Source organism: Sphaeramia orbicularis, chromosome 10 (genome assembly GCF_902148855.1).
Source record: "Sphaeramia orbicularis chromosome 10, fSphaOr1.1, whole genome shotgun sequence".
NCBI lineage: Eukaryota > Metazoa > Chordata > Actinopteri > Kurtiformes > Apogonidae > Sphaeramia > Sphaeramia orbicularis.
Genome location: NC_043966.1, coordinates 5,608,950 through 5,629,298, shown reverse-complemented (window position 1 = coordinate 5,629,298; position 20,349 = coordinate 5,608,950). Strand labels below are relative to the sequence as shown.

Here is a 20,349-nt window from a genome sequence, read left to right as displayed (position 1 = left end):
ACTTGTGCTTCAATTCCTGCTGTAAGTTGAGATCTATAGATGGAAATGGAAATGGAAGTATCCAGGGAGGAGAGGTAAGAGTTACTCCTGTGTTTTCCGCCTTTGCATCACCAATCCAACGAAAACTTGAGAAATCTGTATCATTATGTTCCCAACAGTGTGCTGCTAAAACACCCACGGCAGGATGTGACTCACTATGCCCCTGCAGACTGACCCAGTATGCCAGCATCAGCATCACTCTCCTAATCCTCAGAGACATAACCCCCATTTCCACCTGCATCGCTGGTACTGGGAGGTTGTAAATGATCCAGTGCGTGTTCAGAGCCTGAGAACATCCCATCCAATACTTCAGGTCTCATTCTGCCGCTGACAGGTCGGCTTTACATTAGGCCAAATCATTTCCCGCAAAATTTTATAATTAATCTGTCTCTGCTCTAATTTTGTTCCGGTAATAAAAATGCATTATTGTGCCTAATAAATAAAATTTTGGGGGTCCACTGTCAATATTTAGATATTATCATGTAGTATTTTCTAAAAGACAGGGTGAAGTTGTTATAATACCCAGCAGACATTTTTTACAGCTGACATTTTGACTCGTTCATGCAGAAAACACTCATATATGTGACTGGTATCATTAAAACTGTCTGCATCCCGCTTAGTTGGGTCAGATTAAGTACCCTAATACATAAAGTTGTGGAAAAAAGTTTTTGTTCACCCCATGCATTTGTGATATATTGCATTAAGAATCGCTGTTAAGTCACTGAACTCTGCCAAGTATTGTTCCATTCTCCACACCCACGTGCTCTTCTGCACATGCTCTGTTTCATCGTGGTCAAAAGTGGATGTTTCAGCAGATAATGAAACACATCTAAGACATGACATGAAACTGTCAACAATTTAATTTCATTATTTTTTCTCAGTAACAATAAACAGGGTTCGTATACTTTTTCAAGGTCAAATTCAAGCACTTTTCAAGCACTTTTAAGGGTCATTTTCACCTTATCACTGGGATAAAATCCATATCTACAGGAATATATATACTCATGATTATTATTTTCACCATTTTTAACACAACACAATAATGTACATTGTATTATACTATAAACATCTAAAATTATGTTTCATAATAGCAAAAAGTTTAGAAATTAAATAATACAAAGTTTTATCTCAAAAAAGGGAAGCCACTTGACGTTCTTCAGACACATTTTCAAGGATTTCAAGCCCCCGTATGAACCCTGGATAAACTAAACAAAACAAAACAAAAATTGCATTTGTTTGTGTCCGTCTGATGCCACCACACATTTTGAAACACAAAAAAGAATTTTTGGGAAATATTTCATGATAATATTTGAGATTGTGTAAAATTTGAAGGGTGTCTGAAAATGTTTTTCCACTAGTGTCCATCCATCGTTACATAAAGGATTCATGAGCGGCCAGTTTATGTTTCTTAACTACACTTTTCTTCCTCTTCATTCTTTTCCTGATAAATAATGAAAATCTTTCTATAACTTTGTCCAAATGAACATCTACAGGTTGAGTGATCTCTGCTCTAAGATGCTGCACATACTCAGTTGTATACTTTGTGCTCTTTTATGCTGTCGTCTGCTGTGGAGGAAACATCAAACAGAAAGATGTGAAATGTGTATTTGCCTTAGTCCTAACAGGTTTTATATCAACTCCTACAGTGATCCTTTGTCACTGGGAAACTGAAGACAGACCTGGGCTGAAAGTGAAGAGAATGCAGAAGTGAATGTCAACTTAAGGCTGATTCCAAAACTGAGTGTTCAACAACCGCTATGCTACAACATCAAACTTTACATCACAAACATGTTATAACATTTATTTATTCATTTATTATTTATTTATTAAAAGGGTTTGTGGCAACGCTCTAGTAGGAGCAGCAGCCCAATGTCCCTAATCATCGAACTCAATTTCGTTTGATGTACTTTGTACTGTCAAATGACAATAAAGGCAATTCTAATTCTAATTCTAATTACCTCCGCCAAGGAGGTTATGTTTTTGCCAGGGTTTGTTTGTTTGTTTGTCTGTCTGTTTGTTTGTCTGTCCGTTAGTGTGCAACATAACTCAAAAAGTTATGGACAGATTTGGATGAAATTTTCAGGGTTTGTTGGAAATGGGATAAGGAAGAAATGATTACATTTTGGTGGTGATCGGGGGTGGGGGGGCCCACGGGGGGGGGGGGGGGGCACTGATCAGCCTTGGCGGAGGTCTGCGCTCTCCGAGTGCTTCTAGTTTATTCATGTAACAAGAAAATTTCTATCAAGAGTCAATAAGTTGAATTTGTGAGGTTGTCTGTGTATGTAACATTTTATAATTTGGTACAAAAATTGTTTTCTTCTATCACTAGCTTCTCCATTTTTTTTATTATTGGAAAACTCTATTATTATGAGAATTATATCATTAAATGTATTGTTACTAAAATAAAATACTTGTCCTTTCCGTAAACCAAAGTGTGATCTCACTGAGTCTTACAGTTATTGTACATACATTGTTTGTGAGTTTCGAATTATAATAAAATATTTAAGGTAAAATAAAAATAATGGTTCGTACGATTTAGTGACCTGAAGTTGAGACAGAGTGAGACGTCTGTCCGCAGTGCTTTGACAGCTGCTCGGTGCGTTTGGTGACCTGACGTTGAGGCAGAGTGAGACCTCTGCTCGCCATACTTTGACAGCTGCTCGGTGTGTCGGTAACGGAGGACATTTTGAGCCGCTGCGGTCGGTCAGCGCTGTTATTTGAGTGGCAGCCTAAAGTCAAGGCTGAAGTACAGTCATCGGACTGAGCCGTAATTGGCAACAAAATAACCGAAAATTAGGAATATATCGTCGTTTTTTTCCTAGCATATGTGTAGCCTAGCCTGCTAGCTTACCAGCCACAAAAAGCTAGCACAGTCCTAGATGCTAGTTAGTTAGCGATACCTAGCTGGCCTGCCCTCCTCCTCCACTTCCTCCACCTCGACAGCCGGTCCCTCCACGCAGACACAATGGCTTTAAAACGAATTTCCAAGGTAAAGGGCTACACTTATTCAACATTTGACTTAACCAGGATCAGAAATGTCCATCGTCTGACGGACTTTTCTGCGCTGTTAGCCGCGGTAGCTTGTTATCGCCGAACCAGTTTTAGCGGTGAATCCGACATAATGGTTGAAAAAATCGTTTTAATGTGCATCAGACAGAGAGGTTTGGAAATATTTGTTGTCGAAGGGTTTATTTACATGTATGTTTGGTTTCTGTTCAGACGGGGTTTTGACATCCCTTCACAGCCTTTCAATCTAAACAAAGGTCCGGTGAACCGAGCCGCTGTTAGCTTTAGCTTCAGTTCAGGCCTTTAACAGACACATTCTGCTTCTATTTTTACTAGAGTCAAAAAGTTAAATTTAATGGAGCGAGTCTGAGCTCTGCTAAGTCTTAGTTTCACTTTCAGTCTTAGCTGTTTTAAGTATATTTAAATTTACACCCTATTTTAGGCATTTATTATATATTTTACACATTATAGATTTAGTTGCCCGATTGCACCTGCGATCTTTATTAATGTATGTCGTAATTTTACTATATTTTTCTTAGATATCACAAGTTTGCAATAGTAAACAGTATAAACACACAATACAGGATAGATCTAGGAAATAGCATTTACTTTTACCCCAGAAGCCATGTTGTATTATTAATTTATATTAGTGGATCCATCCATTATTTACCCTATTCATTGTGCCAGTTTTAAAATTTTATTTATTTATTTATTTTATATCAGTTCATCATACAGGATTGAAAATACCAGGAAACAGTGAATGTTAGTTTGACAGATGACATGTGATTGTTTATAGGTGTGTAATGACAAATCAAGTCCACCTCTACATCAGAATGGCATGTTATTGGAGGTTTATTGAGTAATAGGCCCAGAATTGTTTCCCATAAGTAATTTAAATGAAAAAAAGGAAGTAACCTGCCAACATGTCTATTGGTTAGACCACAGACTGGTGCCAATTTCCCGTTTATTTGTCAGCTGGTCTGATCTTAGGCTTGTATTTCACTTATTATCTGCTTAGTTTGCTGTGTTTTTCTTTTGTGTGGGAGTCATGAGATCTGCAATGTTAGCAAAGTGTAACGCCGCAAAAACTTTCAATTCTTTGTTTCACAGATGAGCATGTTATGTCACTGATGAGGCTCTGCTTTCTTATGCAATAGTCAGGTTTTTTCTCTCTTTTTTTTTTTTTAGGCATAACAAATACTGATTAAGAATAAAATGTGACTGATTGGTTAATTGTCCAAGTAAGAAAGGAAAGACACTGACCCGCCACAGAGCTGCCAGCTTCTTGTCATTGAAATCTGAATTAGGGTTGCAGCTAAATTTCATTCAGGATTAATTTGCAAAATATTTTCTCAATTCATCTGTTAAGATGTTTCTTCACCAACCAGCAGTCCAGAACTCTCTGGATGAAAAAAAGGGTTGGAATTGGACAAATCAGCACATCTGAGATGCAAATATTTTGTCCCTTTTATTTGAATAAAAATCGCAGTGAACCTTTTATGAGACTAGTTGATTATTATTCCATCGGAGTATTGGACAGAAATGACACATTTGCTGATGACTCCTAGGTTCTCGGGTGCTGTTTCAGCCTAAACGATTAATCGGGTAATTGTAAAAACTGAAATTTGTGCCATCAGACTGGGTCGTTGCTTCCTAAATGGAGTGAAAGCTGAAAGCTGAGCTGTTCGCACTGAGCCTGTATGTCACATACCAACACACACACAGCCAGTCCTGCAAGGCTGGAAATACAAACCCTCCGTCCTATAAGCAGCCGTGTGTTTTCTCCCCCCGTGGCAAAATATCCTGATCTGGCCTGTCGACTCTTGTGTCCGCACGACTCGCGGCGTAAAAATAGCCTCTGCTGCTTACACATCAATACCGGCCCGTGTGTCTCAGTTTGTTTTTTTATGCTGCGTTCACATGAGATGGCAGAGGAAACTTCAGCTGCCGCGCTTTGAGACTCAAGCTCGCATGTATTTCTTTTGTAGGGCAGCACTTTCTTATTATGTTCTTACTGATTACTGTGCCCAGAGTTTCTTCAAATGACAGTTTGGTCTGTATAATATAAGCTAATAGTGACAATATCCATCTGTTTGTTTGTCTATTCTACTATTATTGTCAGTTATATTTGACTCAGAAGATAATTGTAATGACAGTTCATTGCAATGACTTTGTGTCATGTGACCGGGATGAAACTGCAGGAAAATAAACATCTAAAGGCGAGAAGACGGATATTTACATAGATATGCCAATGAAAACATCAAATACTGGAGACTATGAGAGTTAGGAAGTTGTCAACAGAAGCTTCAGTTGATTATGATGTTTTGCATCCTGTCCTGTATACTTTCTAATATTGGCTCTATTTGACAGTAGAAGACGTTGAAAAGAGTAAAGCCTCTTCTGCTCTCCTGTTGTAAAACAGTACAACTCATGCCGAAATATCTTAAATTTCCTCTTAATGTTCTGTTGAGACAAAGTAAGATTCGCCATAATTCTCAACCACCCAAACCTGCTCTTACAGATGTTCAGTTATGAGTCCCACTTGATCATGAATTGAATGAGTGTAGCTGATTAACAACACTTACAACATTGCAAACATTAAAATCATGTTTACTTTGCTTTTTCATACTACATCAGTTTCACTACTACAGAGAAGTACTTTTTTGTAATAGTTGGAGTAGTGTCCAGTTGGACTCGTCACCTGACAGTGACGCAAATGCATCATTTACTGAAATCCCAGACTCAGACATTCAGTATCACACACTTTTTCGTAGTCTTCATTGCGCTAACCTGTTGATTCAGTAATGAAATCATTATAATCACTCTAACGCCCAGGTTAATACTCATCCAGGATGCAGCTAGAAATGTTCCTCCATAATCCCTTACATCCCACCATTACTGCAAGTTCAAGATGTTGATCAGTTTCCTACACCGACGTGGACAGTTTAAGGGGCATGGAGCAGACAAATCACCAGAATTTGACATATTATTTATTGGATGAAGCTTATTTTATGTAGTATTTGCCTCCTCCCTCTCCTTTTACCTCCCATGTCTTTTTCAAAGAAAAGCTCAAGCAACATTGGTTTTTAGCTCCCATGTGAAAGGTCAGCGCTGTTTAGTAGGTCATGGGTTTTGACCTCACGATGCACGTTCCTGCACATACTGTGTTTGGGAATAGGTAGACTGAGCCGAGTTCAGCTAAAAAACACAATAAATGCATATTTGTTATTCAGCTTTTTAATATTCATGCATTTGTGATTGGTAATGTTTCCTCGTGGCCCAGTGCCTGGACACCACCGCTCTAAGACATATAATACACATAGGGTCAGGACTTAAAGTTGATCACGACGCTATTTTTAACAGGTTGACAATTGGCACAGGAAGATACAGTATGATACAGTATATAGTAATTATATGACATATGAAATTTGTTTCCGAATTAAAACAAAAGTGTCTTTTAGAGTTTGTGTTAAAAGAGTGATATTTTGCTTTTTTTTAAATGGAATTACACATTTTAAAACATTTCCCTGTGGTCTACGTAAACTATAAATGCTCTGCTTGGGTCTGAATTCTTCTTTAATTCAACTCCACAGGTCCATCTTCAACCCTATTTCTGAATAATGACACCAGAAAGGTGGTTTTGAGTGCTGGACCTTTAAATGCAAATGAGCCACTTCAAGCCCCGCCCCCTCCAGGTTGTTGACCGTGCTTTATGTCCCGTTCAGCCACTTGTGTTCGTTAATACAGCCAACAACTGAACATTTTATGCAATTGGCTTGAAGTTTGGACATATTTTCAGTTTTTACTACAACCGCTGCTGCTGACGAACAATTATGTCATACTCTGAGAAATGTTCATCGGAAGTCTTGACCTCATATATGCAAATGTCTTGACATAACTAGTTATAGACATAACAAATTAAGCAGGAATTGAAACACGTTGTAGAAATCCACTCGATTTTTGCCCAAATGAATATAAAGATAGCTTTGCAGCATCTGGAGGGTTCAAATTCAAACTTTTTTTTTAACTATTAGGGTCCAACTACACAAATAAATAAACCAAAGGCTAATAAAAGTGGGTTTAGATAAATATGAGCCCTTTAATTACAGTATTGTGACATGTAGAGGAAAGGCTTCAGTTATAAAATGTTACAAAAGACAAAGCGTGAAATATGCAAAAAGATGAAAATAACGTTAAAACTTCAATGAGGGAAATGACAAAAGACACAAAAAGAAAAATTACATATTAGAGACAGTGTTTTTAGTCTATGGCAAATCAGGATGTAGTTTTGTCATTTTAGAAGATTTTTTTTTTTAAGACTAAGAATGAGCCACATCACTATTTACAAGACGACAGAGACTGGATTCCCTTTGAGTTTTGTTTGATTTTTCTTCTTCTTTATGTGTAAGATTCTGTCACTTCCTCAGTAGATCACACTGACTTGGCCTTGTTCTAACTGGATTCCCAAAATGCATGAAATGGTTTATCTCAATAAAAAGCCGCAGATCTGAGGTCAGTTCTTCTACAGCAGCATCTCCATCCTCTGCAGCGTCACATGTTCATGTCAGACCAGATAAACTGCTCATGCAGCTGCTGACAGAAGAAAACACGCCTGGTATGTTGACAGCAACGATCATGACAACACGTGTGTGACAGTACAGGTGTCCAGATGACTGAAAACGATCTGGACACACGTTAACGATGAAAACATTCATCTGGACCAGAACGGCACAGAAATACACAGTAAAATGAAGATGTTTAAAACAGGATGTATAGGCGTGTTTGACATTAAAGTCACACAAAAGCAGTTTTTTTGTGAAGGCGTAGAGATAGTGTTTTATTGTAGATAATACGTTAATTTCTTATTATGTATAAGATAATGTTTGTCTGCTTCTTTTTGTAGTTTTCTCTCTGTGCATTTACTTGACTATTTCACATTATTTTCTTTTAAGAGTCATAGAGTAAACGATCAGTTCAGTTTGTGACATTTAGACTGAATTGTATCAGTTTATTTTCACATTCAGAGCTGGATCATATGTATGCTCTCACTAGGCCGAATGTTGACAGCTGAATAAAGCTACAACAAGGGGATTAATGTTTTCATTGATTTTTCAGTTAAAAAAATGACAGACCTTTACTTCTCAGACATCCAGTTCCTCCAAATTTCTTCTTGTGTTTTATCTTTTGAAAACATTTTTACCATCACTCAACTATTCACCTGTCATGAAAAAATCTGAAAAATCCAGAGAGTGAGCTGAATGGACCAACAAATAACTAGTCCTAAAATATATAACAATTTTTAAACTTTTAAATAAAAAAATACAATAATAGGCTATTTTTTCTTACTGGAAAACAGGAGGATGATATTAGAACAAATGGCTGTAACTCACTTGTGAAAGATAAGAAGTAAATACTAAACATTCAGACTGATCTCAAGAAATCGCATTGTATGTCACGCCATTTCTTATGGAATTTGGCATGCTATATGTATGCATTTTCATCCTTTCGCCTGTTATTCAACGCCGTTTGATTGCGTGTCAGTTTACGCCAAGATCTCCGGTTTACATATCTGTAACCGCTAACCCTAACCACTAATCGCGTGGTATTTGACGCTGCGTGAACATACACGTGGACAGCTTATAATGTGTACAGATAACAGTTACGCAATTCATGATATCACGTTGAAACATTAAAAATTGATCAGACTACAACTGCAGGATTTTCTGAACAAAGACATTTGTGTTTGATGTAGAGGTAGGCCGATATATCGGGCTGATTTATTGATGTTTTTCAATATCAGCCATTCGCCTTAATTTTTTTTTCCTTTTTTTTTGAAAGCCGATATTTGATCAGTAGTAAAAATGTTATAAGATATTTGCTCAGGCACCTGCGAGGGCAGCACTTGAAGTTCAGTAAATATTAAAAGAGTACTATGTGTACATGTATTAATTTCATTTATATTGCTGCATAAAAATCTTTATTATCTGTGTTTCAGTTGTATTTTACAGTCAGTGTGCTTAAAAAAAAAAAAAAAGCCTTAAATTTCTGCCTCAAAAATCGGCAGTAGATACCAGACATTGGCTGACCACATTTTAAAAAATTGGCATCAGCTTTAGAAAAACCCATATCAGTCAACCTCTTGATTGATGCAAGAATCATTTCGGAAACCAACATGAACTGGAACAAATGTTGCTCTACATCTTTGAGAATTAATCCTGAATGAAAATGATCACTTTGTGCTCCAGCCTCTGTAGCTTCTGGATGCTTTAATGCGATTTTAATCTGAAAGTCTCCAACACACTAAAATCATCACATGATCGATTAAGTATAATATATGTATGTATATAATATAGCTATAATTTCACACTTATCTGCCTTTGGAGAAAATGCTTCAGTCAGTGATACGTTGTTCTTTCTCTCATCAGTTGGTATTTATTCAACTGTAACACAAAACCAAATCAACATTAAACTCTAAACACTACAAACTTTAAATCCTGATCAGAACGGTTCCCATTTTTTCCCCTTGGAATCTGCTGTGTATTTCAAACTAAACTGTGTCAGCTGGGTGTTTGGTGTTACTACTGTGGCTTTATTTTTAGAAATGAGAATTACATTAGACTGAAGACCTCTGCCTGTCAAAGGAAAGGCTGAAATTTAAGAAGTTTGAGTGTAAAGAATGTGAGAAAAATGCAACACTGAAGTTAAAAGTCTTTAATAAAGGGGTTAGGTCAAGGGACCACACACATCTATGAGAAAAATCAGAGTTTCTTTTATCCTATTCTATATGCACACATTAGTAAGCTTATTACTGTGCTGTATAATAAGTGCTTGTATTAAAAATATTTGACTTGTTCTCTTAATTACATCATCATAGGATCAAGAATTGAAACCGCATCACTATGTCTATTAAAACCATTTTACTTTAAAAATGTGTCAGTAAGTCCAAAGTTTTCCGACATATTTTCCTAAATTTTGAAATCAATGTAGCTTAATATGTTATTTAACACATCACAGGTGAATTTAAGTGAATTTCCTGTGGGATCCGCATGTTAAGCACTTTGGCCTAAATCATTTTTGACATTTGGATGAAGCTGTTACCAAGTACGTTTTAAAATATTTTTGGTCAAATGTTTTTTTATGCAATCATCATCCTTACTATTGTTTGTTTATTTCAAACATTTACAGAGTACATGCAAGTTCAGAATTACAAATCATTCATTTACACTGGAAAAGGAGTAGGAAGAAGAAAACGTATTTAATCCCACCCCCATTCTCATCATCAAATAACTTAACATGATGTTTTAAATACTCATTCCTGTCCTTGGACTTCAAGTCAGAACAATGAATAAAATAGGCCTATACCAAATTCCAATAAACTCATTCGACAGTATTTACATGATAGAACCAAAATGTGTGTGAAAAATGGAAACAAAGTACATTCCTGGTGGCGTTACTACAACAGTTAACCGTCAACTTGCATTATAATAATTACGCTATGTTCAAATACTTACAGATACCTACTGAAATATGGAACACACATTGATATAGTTTATATATGTACAAAGCTAGAGCCCATTGAACACCAAACATGTAACTGTCACTGCTTGACCTGACCCTAAAGCAGTTATTCTGGTAATGAATCATGTTTTTAGGGGCTTTTCACTAACAACGAAGTCTCCAATTTGTTTTTGTCTTCAGAGTCAATGACATGTTTACATTTTTGTTGGTTGGTGGTCAAAGGTCCCTGAACACACCACTAGTTTTTTTTTTTTTTTTTTAAATATCAGAACATAATCATAGCCTGCAGCTGTAGTGTGAAAAGGAAATATGGTTGTGACATAGGTGTTAAATTTCATTGGGACCGGTCTGAAGCAGGTCTTAAAGTCGTACATTAAACCTGAAACCCTGAACAGACCAGTCTGTGCACGTGGAAACGGTCGGATTCTAACGTGTTTGTTCATCGTGTTGTCGTGTTCCTGATGTTAACGGCTGCTGACTCACAAAGCTGAACAACTTGTGAGTCTGGTTCTATGAGTTGGAAAAACAACCTGTCGGAGTCGTCTTCATCGCACTTAAACTCAGTCGTTATGCAACTTCACTTCTTCACAACAGATAACAGGGTTTTAACGCTTTTTCGGCACTGTTTAATGTCCACTTCTGTGAGAATAAAAGATCATATTTGCTGGTTTTGTTGTTTTTTTCTTGCGGTCTTGGAAATAAAAAATACAAAAATAAGAAATGTTCAATAGTTAAAATATATTTTTAAATGGAGCAGAATTGTGTTTATTTCTGTCTGTCAAATACTGGGTTTGAAATGTTAATTTTGTGCATAAACATTCATTTTTTTGTTGCCATTTCTAGTCGTAACCTACTGTTTTCTGGTTGTTTTCTTATTTTAGGAGCTAACCGATCTGTCCAAAGATCCCCCAGCTCAGTGCTCAGCCGGACCCGTCGGTGAAGACAGTAAGAGCATTTTTCCTCCCAAAATTAAAACCATTTATGCTATTATCAATGCGTAGGCCTTAATGAACCCTTTTCTCTTTTTTATTTCCAGTGTTTCATTGGCAAGCTACTATTATGGGTCCAGTAAGTATCAGACTGATCTGACAGTGTGTTTTGGAACACATTAAAGCAGGGGTCTCCAACATGTGGCCCGGGGGCCAAAACCGGCCCGCCAAAGGGTCCAATCCGGCCAGTGGGATGAATTTGTGAAATGCAAAAATTACACGGACGATATTAATCATTTTAATTCAGGTTCCACATTCAGACCAATGTGCTCTAAAGTAAAATAATAGCATAATAACCTATAGATAATGACAAAAGGAAACTCTCCATTTTTTTTTTTTGGTAGTTCTTTGAGGTTGAACTGGACTAGTTTAGTTCCAAAAAAGCAAAACTAATCCAGTTGAACCTAGAAGAACTACCAAAAAAAATAATGACCTGAGCAAATGAGAAACTGAATGAGAAATTGTCTTATTTTAGTTCCAAACGCCACATTTTTAACAATATTATACCGGTTACCAATTGTGTGTAACGCACATGTACAGATGATAAGTTGATGCATAATATTGTTAAGATTATACATTTTTCTTACGAAATTTCATTTTTTTCAGGTCATTCACATATTTTTGGTAAAAGAATAGTTTGTAAATATTTTCAATAATTTAATGTTTTTTTTATATTGCACTAAAACAAAGACAAAGTTGTCATTAATAGGTTATTATGGTATTTGACTGGTCCGGCCTGCTTGAGATCAAATTAGGCTGAACGTGGCCCCTGGAAGAAAATGAGTTTGACACCCCTGCATTAAAGGCTCAGTCCAGTGCATTTTCAGAGGTTTCATCATGGTCTTATTGTTGGTTTATTGTCATTTTCATTTAGCTTCAGTTGTCTTAAATAATCCCAGATACAGAGATGATTCTACACACATTTTTGCACATGAACAGGGGTCCAGGGGTTTATAACTGAATGAAGACAAATTAATTTATTATTGATGTGCATAGATACCTCGTGTACATTTAAAGACATTCCACTTCATTAAATAAACGACACAGGAGGAGTAAATCAGCTCTATATGCAGTAATGTGCAAAAGTCTGAGGTCACTTTTAGTTTCGTTCTTATTAGGGTTTTAATGAGTTTACATGTTTATTTCTAAATAAATGCAGATCTATAATAAAATAAATATTTGGCCTATTATATTCTTATATTATTTTGATTGTCCTCTGGGATAAAATTAATTTGTGCAATCATGAATTAATATCCTGTTATACTATAGTCATTCATCATCCACTTCATTAAAGAGGTGTACCTAATATAGTGGCCGCATGTATGATGTGATGACAGTAAATGCAGAAAACTGCTGGACTGATGCTTTTAAATGTTAGAACCACAGACTGTTGGTAACGATAGACTCACAGTAACCTTCCTGAAGTGAAGCCAGAGTATCTGTTGCAGTGCATTATAAGCCCCGCCCATTCTGTCAGCCAGACAGGATATTGGCCATCCTCATCACGGCTCTGTGTCGTCCATCTTTATAAACAGTCTGTGGTTTCAAAACATTGTAAAAGGATGAATCTGTAGTTTTAATGATCCATTAAAAGCTGCTCAGAGTGAATGTTTGTACTGATTCATGTGTCCTTGTTTTCCTGCTGCAGCCTGACAGTCCCTATCAGGGCGGAGTATTTTTCCTGACTATTCATTTCCCCACAGATTATCCCTTCAAACCACCCAAGGTTTGTGAACACATGATACAAAATGGAAAAATACTGTATTTTTATATCAGACTTACTTTTAATAATGACAAACCAGTTCACAACAGGCCTCATTTATAAAGAATTTTTGCACAAATTCACATTCTTGGGTATTTTAACTGCCTTTTCTTTATCATTTTGTGGTGTTATCTTGAACCAGAGATATTTGGTAAATCACAGCTTTGGTCTATGCACATTATAGGAAAAATACACATTTAACATGCTAAACAGTTATACTTAAGGGGAAATTAATGCCCTTTTTTCATCTTTCTTTCAAAGTTTGCGTGAAATATATTGATATTCAGATGTATTTGCTTGTGATCCTTGAGAATAATACTATAAATATTAGAAATCATACAAGATTCTTGCTCTTATGGTTATTTTGTCCTTAATAAATAGCTAAAATGTGCAAAATTTAAGTAAAGTCAGATTTTTACAGATACTCTATTTGTAAAACCGTCAGTGATTGTTTTGATATTGGGTTTAATCTTTTGGAAGCAGCAGGATGTGATGAGGGACGTGTTTTATTTTCCACTCAGGTCGCCTTCACAACAAGAATTTATCACCCAAATATTAACAGTAATGGCAGCATCTGTTTGGATATATTGAGATCGCAGTGGTCTCCAGCATTAACGGTCTCTAAAGGTGAGGAGACGCTTCACCAACGCTGTTATTTGACCAATCGTGGCAGGTTTTGGTGACGCTGTGTTTTCTCTCTGCAGTCCTTTTGTCCATTTGTTCTCTGTTATGTGACCCGAACCCTGACGACCCGCTAGTGCCAGAGATCGCCCGCATCTACAAAACAGACCCTGCTAGGTGAGTGGACGAAAACCCTCCACCAACTGATCTGGAACCAGCCAAGATAGAATAACACATGATGGCAACTTTTAATTAAGGCCTTAATTCACCTTAACCCATAAAGACCCAAACATCCACTGGCAACCAGAATCATTTACTGATATAAAAAGTTAAATAACTATTGATCCAATAATCCTATCAATACATGTAAATAATTGGTGTAAAATACAGTTCATCTTTTCATGGTCATCAGATATGACCCATTTGGACGTTCAGTGGCTCCATAGTTACCGTGGAAACACCATCATCTTCTACAACATTGATTCACCAGTAAAACCCATGGAGTTGGATCAATGACGGTGGATGGACACACTTGTTTTTATATTCAGTTAATGATAGATTTTACAGAAAAAGCAACTTTTTCTTCCATTTTTTCTGTTTTTTTTTATATATAATAAAACTCAACTTTAATCTGAGCTTTTATGGACATGTACATCATCAGTACAGTAAATGTAGGAAAATACCTGTTTCTCACTCAAGAATACAAAATACAGAGCATAATATTAGAAAATAACGAGATAAATCACTTAAGAAAAGTTGAAAATGTAGAAGAAAATTATTTGTGAACTGCCATAAAAATAGCACTGGGTCTTTATGGGTTAAAATTGATAATTAGTCCTTAAATGTGACACTCCAAGGTTTAAAAATCCCAGACACAATAAATATAGTCCTTTTCTTTGTAAATCTTGGTACAAAATTAGTCAAATGTGGAATTAGTGTTGATCACTTTATCCTAATGGAGATGGGGATGAGTGGAGCCTCCATTCATGGGTGGAGGGGTTCAGGTATGAGCTTCAGCAGCTTCAATGTCAGGAACACAAACACTCAGTCAAAGACCTGGGGTTCCTGAAGTGGGGTATGTGTGGATGCCCAGGGGGTACTTGAAATGTTTTTGGAAAAATACATTAAATAAGTCAAAATAATTGAGAATTAAAGCTAGAATATAAAACACAATAAATACATTCATATAAGTATTTTATTGTCAATCATCTTGTTTTATATTATTCAAAATGAGTTTGAGTAGACAAGTAATTCTTTTTTGTTGATGAAAGGTTTATTAATTACATTTATTGATTAATGACCAATTGTTTTGTTGTCAATGAAAGAGGGCACTTTTCAGTTTACACAAAATTGACTTTAAAAAAAAAAAACATGATTTTTTTTTTATATATTACAGTTAAATATATGTCGTTTGTTTGCAAAGTTTTGAAAACAAACACTTTTGTTGCAAATTTTGCCTAATTTTTTCCAATCAAAAATGCTGATGCGAGAGTTGGGGGTACTTGGCTAAAAAAGTCTATTTCAGGGAGTACTCCACTGTAAAAAATTAGAGAACTACTGTCATAGACAAATGGAAATGTTATGTTAGTGGATCGAAACATGGTTAAAACTGGTTCAACATGCTGGACTGATATTTATGGGAATGGAAGGAAGGAAATCTGACCAAAGCCGCCTTCAGAAAAAGTGTCTTCAAGTCCTAAACCTGTAGATACTGTAGTTCAGCCACAGAACGCTGTCTTTGACACCTTAAAGCTCAGTGGACGTTTGTTCCCTGCGTCTTAACCGTCCGTCCATTCGTTGGTCTCAGGTACAACAGACTAGCCAGAGAGTGGACAGAGAAGTACGCCATGCTGTGAGGGTAAGAGCTGATTGGCTCTCTGAGTGACTCACCTGAGCTGCCTGTTGTCAGGGAAACGCCAACGCTGGGTTGGACTGAACGCATGGCTCCGTTACGGGAACACGCCGCTGGGTGTTTCAGGTTTTGGACAGAATCGCGTGAAACGTCGAAGCAGCCGACGAGCAACAGTTCGATCTAAAACCTGACGGAAAACAGCGACGTGGTCCTTTTGAGTTTCTGCCTCGTGTTCACGGCTGGGTTTGAGCTGTGTGTGTGTGTGTTCGTAGCATGTGGTCAAACTGTCGCACACACTCGTTCAGACGATCAAACTGATGAAAGTTCATCTGTCCAACGTCCTCATGAAGCGTCTGTAAAAGGACAGTGATGCAAACTGAAAATGGGTCTGAATAGACAACACGTAAAACTGAATCAGAAAATGCAGATTTCTTCTTTGTTGCGGCTAAAAAATCTGCAACTCTTTAAATCTACAGGCAGGTTGCATCTTTACATTCATTAAATGTAATATATCCTTAGATCAGGGGTGTCAAAAGCATTTCCTCCAGGGGCTGCATTCAGTTGGATCTCAAGTGGACCGGACCACTAAAGTAACAGCATCATAACCTATAAATAATGACAACTTTTTCTCTTCTAGTGCAAAAAAACAAACTATGAAAATATTTACATTTACTAACTATCCTTTAACAAAAAACATGCAAATTACCTGAAAAAACTGAAACTTGTAAGAAAAATAAGTGCAATTTTAACAATATAGATCATACCTGAACTTATCATTTATGTGCATTAAACACAATGTTACACAAACAGGTGCAAACAGGCAGAAGATTGGTAAAAATTTAGAGTTTGGAAGTAAAGTAAGAACAATTTCTCATTCAAGTTCTTGGTAGTTCTTTGAGCTTCAACTGGACTAGTTTTGCTTCAAAAGAGCAGAACTAGTCCAGTTGAACCTAGAAAAATGGAGCTGTCACTGTTTATAGGTTATTCTATTTACATATTTAACTTTAGATCATACTGGTCTGAATGTGGAACCTGAACTAAAATGAGTTTGACACCCTTGAATGTTAATATCTTCAGTGTAATTTTTCCACTTCGCAAATTCATCCCGTGGGCCAGATTGGACCTTTTTAGCGGGCCGGTTTTGGACCCCGTGCCGCATGTTTGAGACCCCTGCCTTAGATAGATGCGGATGCGTGGTTGTATTAGGATTTTAATACACACTGTATTCCCTGTTATTGTGTTACTGGTGTTACTAGAAGTGTTTCTGTGTTGTTACATGTCAGATATGTGTGCTGCTCTAAATAATCTGACCAGCTTCACTTATGTGACGAAACTGAAGATGTGAAAGCAGCGTTATACTGGAAAAAATCTAACTCTTATTAAGTGTATTTTTCTCATTTCTGGTCCAAATATCTCATCACACTTAAAATCAGACATCATCACCTAAAGATGAACTTTTCAGTGAGATATAAGAACAGATGTTTAGACAATAGATCTGGAAAATCTGATTTCAAGAAATCTTACCAAGATCATTTTCACTTGTTCCATTGGCAGATTTATTTTTGCTTAATTTAAGAATTTTTTTTTTTGCTTAATTGAAGGAAAAAAATCTGCCACTACTCTTTAGATTGTCTGATTTTAAGTGTGATGAGATATTTGGGTTAGAAATGAGGAAAATACACTTGGTAAGATTTAGATTTTTTCCAGTGTTACCTGCTGTCGACTGATGTGTCTGTATGTTTAGGTTTATTTATTTTTTTTTGCATGTAGAGCAGGTTGGTCACTGGAGACGCTTGGACTGGATCAGAAAAGTGTTACCGTCAGGGCCAAACAAAACCTCGAAGACTTAAATTAAACTTGATGAATCCCTGACAGTGTGCTGTCTTTAGTGTAATGTGTTTTAATTGGGGGTTCGTAGTCTAATCGTGATTTTTTTTTAGGACAAATGGTGTGTTTGTACAATACTGTGTAACAGTTTTTAGTAAAGGTCTAATGTCCACATGTATATTTGTTAGTCTCTGGATACATGCAAAGTAAAAACAGCAGGAAAAACTCGTTTCAGGGTAAAAACAGCTTCTATAAACCACAGCTGTTGTATTTAGTGTGTCCTCTGTTTACACTTAACATGTTTTTAACCCTTTGTTCAGACAACAGTCGCTTTTCCATTGATCCTCAAATTGCGCAAATATAACTTGCACATAAAAATTTACCTTTTTTTGTTTTTGCGCTGGCAAGAGGTAGTTTTTCAGGCGTAGCGCAAATGGTGTATCACGCAAAACTGCAATGAAAAGACCTTTTTCCGCAACTACAGTCACGTGAATAAAAAAAAAAAAACCTGATGTTGACAGACGTTACAGCAAGCGAAGAAAGAATAGAGGGGTAATATATAATAATAATAATAATAATAATAATAATAATAATGAATATATCTGTAAATCAACATATTTATGTTCATCGCCATGTTTATGGAATGACTTCTCGTGATAATAAATAATAAATAAACAAATCATCATATTTGTGATTTAATAGAAAAACCAACATTACACACTTTTGTTTTTTCGATGTTTAGTAAATATCGGTAAAGTTTTGTGCAGATGTCCGATGGAAAAGCCACTGATATGAGATTTATCGCATTAATTTACCAGGTTTCATTCAACACGTCAGATGTTACTAATTGTTTTTGCTGCGTCTTGTCATGGGGGTCAAAGGTCACAATAAATACTGACTTTAACCTTTACAACACGTTTAATTCAGTTTTTTGTGTCTTTTAAGGCATTACGACAGATTTCCGGTATTTTTCTTGTATCTGATCGAAAGAGGATATCGTTAGCCTCATAGTATAATTGCTCAAGTAATATTTTTGGCCAAATTGTGATATCTGTGTAACTTTACTCCGCTAACACTGCCGAAAAAACAAGTTATGTAATTATACTATGAGGCTAACGAGAGGTAGAGCAGGTGGAATCCGACTTTTTCACAGTGCTGTACATCCTTGTGTGTGTTTTCTAAATGGGCATGGCATCGTCCTGACACCGTTAACCTGTTCACACGCTCATGTTTTTGGGTTTTTTTGTCTTTTTTTTTTCTTCAGGTACAACAAGACAGCTCAGGACTGGACTCAGAAATACGCCATGTGACCACCTCCTCCTCTCACTGCTGGAACAAACTGTTTTTCTTTTCTCATCCGACAATAACGGCAATTTGTTCAGATTGTTTTTGTTGATGTCGTCATTCGACTGAGATGCTTTTAAAGTATTGATTTGCCCTCTTCTGTTTCTCTCTACAAAGACGTGACGGGCGGCGGATTGAGCTGTGAATGTGCCAACGACCCTGCAGAGCTGAAACCGAACCGTTAGAGTAAATCAAACCAATAATGTACTGCATGTGTCCACCTAAAATAAACGACGCTTTGTTTCGTTTTTTGTTTTTTTTTGGTTGTTTTTTTCTTTTTTGTCGTTTTTCTGTTGTTTTTAGAAGAGCGAGCCGTTAGTTTATCCATCATCCACAACACTGTTCTCCTCTTTTTGCACTGAAGATGAAACTCAAAGCTCCCAGCGGCTGATTGATCAACTAATAGCTCTGTGATGGTTTTTTCTCAATAAAGTTGAACAAATTGCATCTTTTTGTCTCCTGTGTTTCCTTTTGTCTTCATTTGTGTCCAGGTCATTTTGTGAAGGAACTGAGGATGAGGTCATGAATTTTATGAGTTTATTTGAGAACGTTAAACTACAGTTGATTATCATGCATCAGCGCAGTTCACTTTATTTATGTCGACTGAAACTGACCTGTTCTTTTTCATGGACTGTTTAAATTAGTCATAAATTTGGGGTTGAACGATAAAAGTTCAGCTTCTTCCTACTCCATCAAGGACAAAGTGTGATTAACCCATAAAAACCCAGCGCTACCTTAATGGCAATTACAAATTTTTTTTTTTGTTCCCTACATCAGGGCTGTCAAACTCATTTTAGTTCAGGGGCCGATCCCAGCCGAATATGATCTAAAGTAGGCTGGACCTGTAAAATAATATAAACAATAGGATAAGAACTGAGTTAAAAAGGTAAATTCCGTAAAATAAAAAATACACTTAAATATGCTCAAAAATCCTACAATACATGCAAAAATACACTTAAATATGCTTAAATATCCTACGATACATGCAAAAATACACTTAAATATGCTTAAATATCCTACAATACACGCAAAAATACACAAATATGCATAAATATCCTACAATACACGCAAAAATACACTTAATTATACTCAAAAATCCTACAATACACGCAAAAATACACTTAATTATACTCAAAAATCCTACAATACACACAAAAATACACTTAATTATACTCAAAAATCCTACAATACACGCAAAAATACACTTAATTATACTCAAAAATCCTACAATACACACAAAAATACACTTCAAATTCCATAATGAAAATGTTTACATCTACGAATTGTACTTGAACATAATATGAACAAATATGAACCTGAAAATTCTTTAGTAAAATAAGCGCGATGTTAATACTACGCCTTAGTTTATCATTCATACACGTGAATCACAA

The 20,349-nt window shown here is 36.3% G+C and overlaps 1 protein-coding gene and 1 long non-coding RNA gene across 2 annotated transcripts; one reads left to right on the top strand and one right to left on the bottom strand.

Annotated features, from left to right (window-relative positions):
• Window positions 1–1,271: 1,271 nt before the first annotated feature.
• On the bottom strand, window positions 1,272–8,137 carry LOC115427245 (uncharacterized). The gene is made up of 4 exons (XR_003936458.1): window positions 8,127–8,137; window positions 7,299–7,310; window positions 2,606–2,607; window positions 1,272–1,393 (listed from the first exon to the last, which is right to left on the bottom strand). It is a non-coding gene; the product is annotated as an uncharacterized LOC115427245 (long non-coding RNA).
• Window positions 2,685–19,405, top strand: ube2d2l (ubiquitin-conjugating enzyme E2D 2 (UBC4/5 homolog, yeast), like). The gene is made up of 7 exons (XM_030145737.1): window positions 2,685–3,028; window positions 11,445–11,508; window positions 11,600–11,631; window positions 13,201–13,278; window positions 13,836–13,941; window positions 14,019–14,112; window positions 18,879–19,405. Exons 1-7 carry the CDS (start codon window positions 3,005–3,007, stop codon window positions 18,922–18,924), a joined length of 444 nt encoding a protein of 147 aa, XP_030001597.1. The 5' UTR covers window positions 2,685–3,004; the 3' UTR covers window positions 18,925–19,405.
• The last annotated feature ends 944 nt before the right edge of the window (window positions 19,406–20,349 follow it).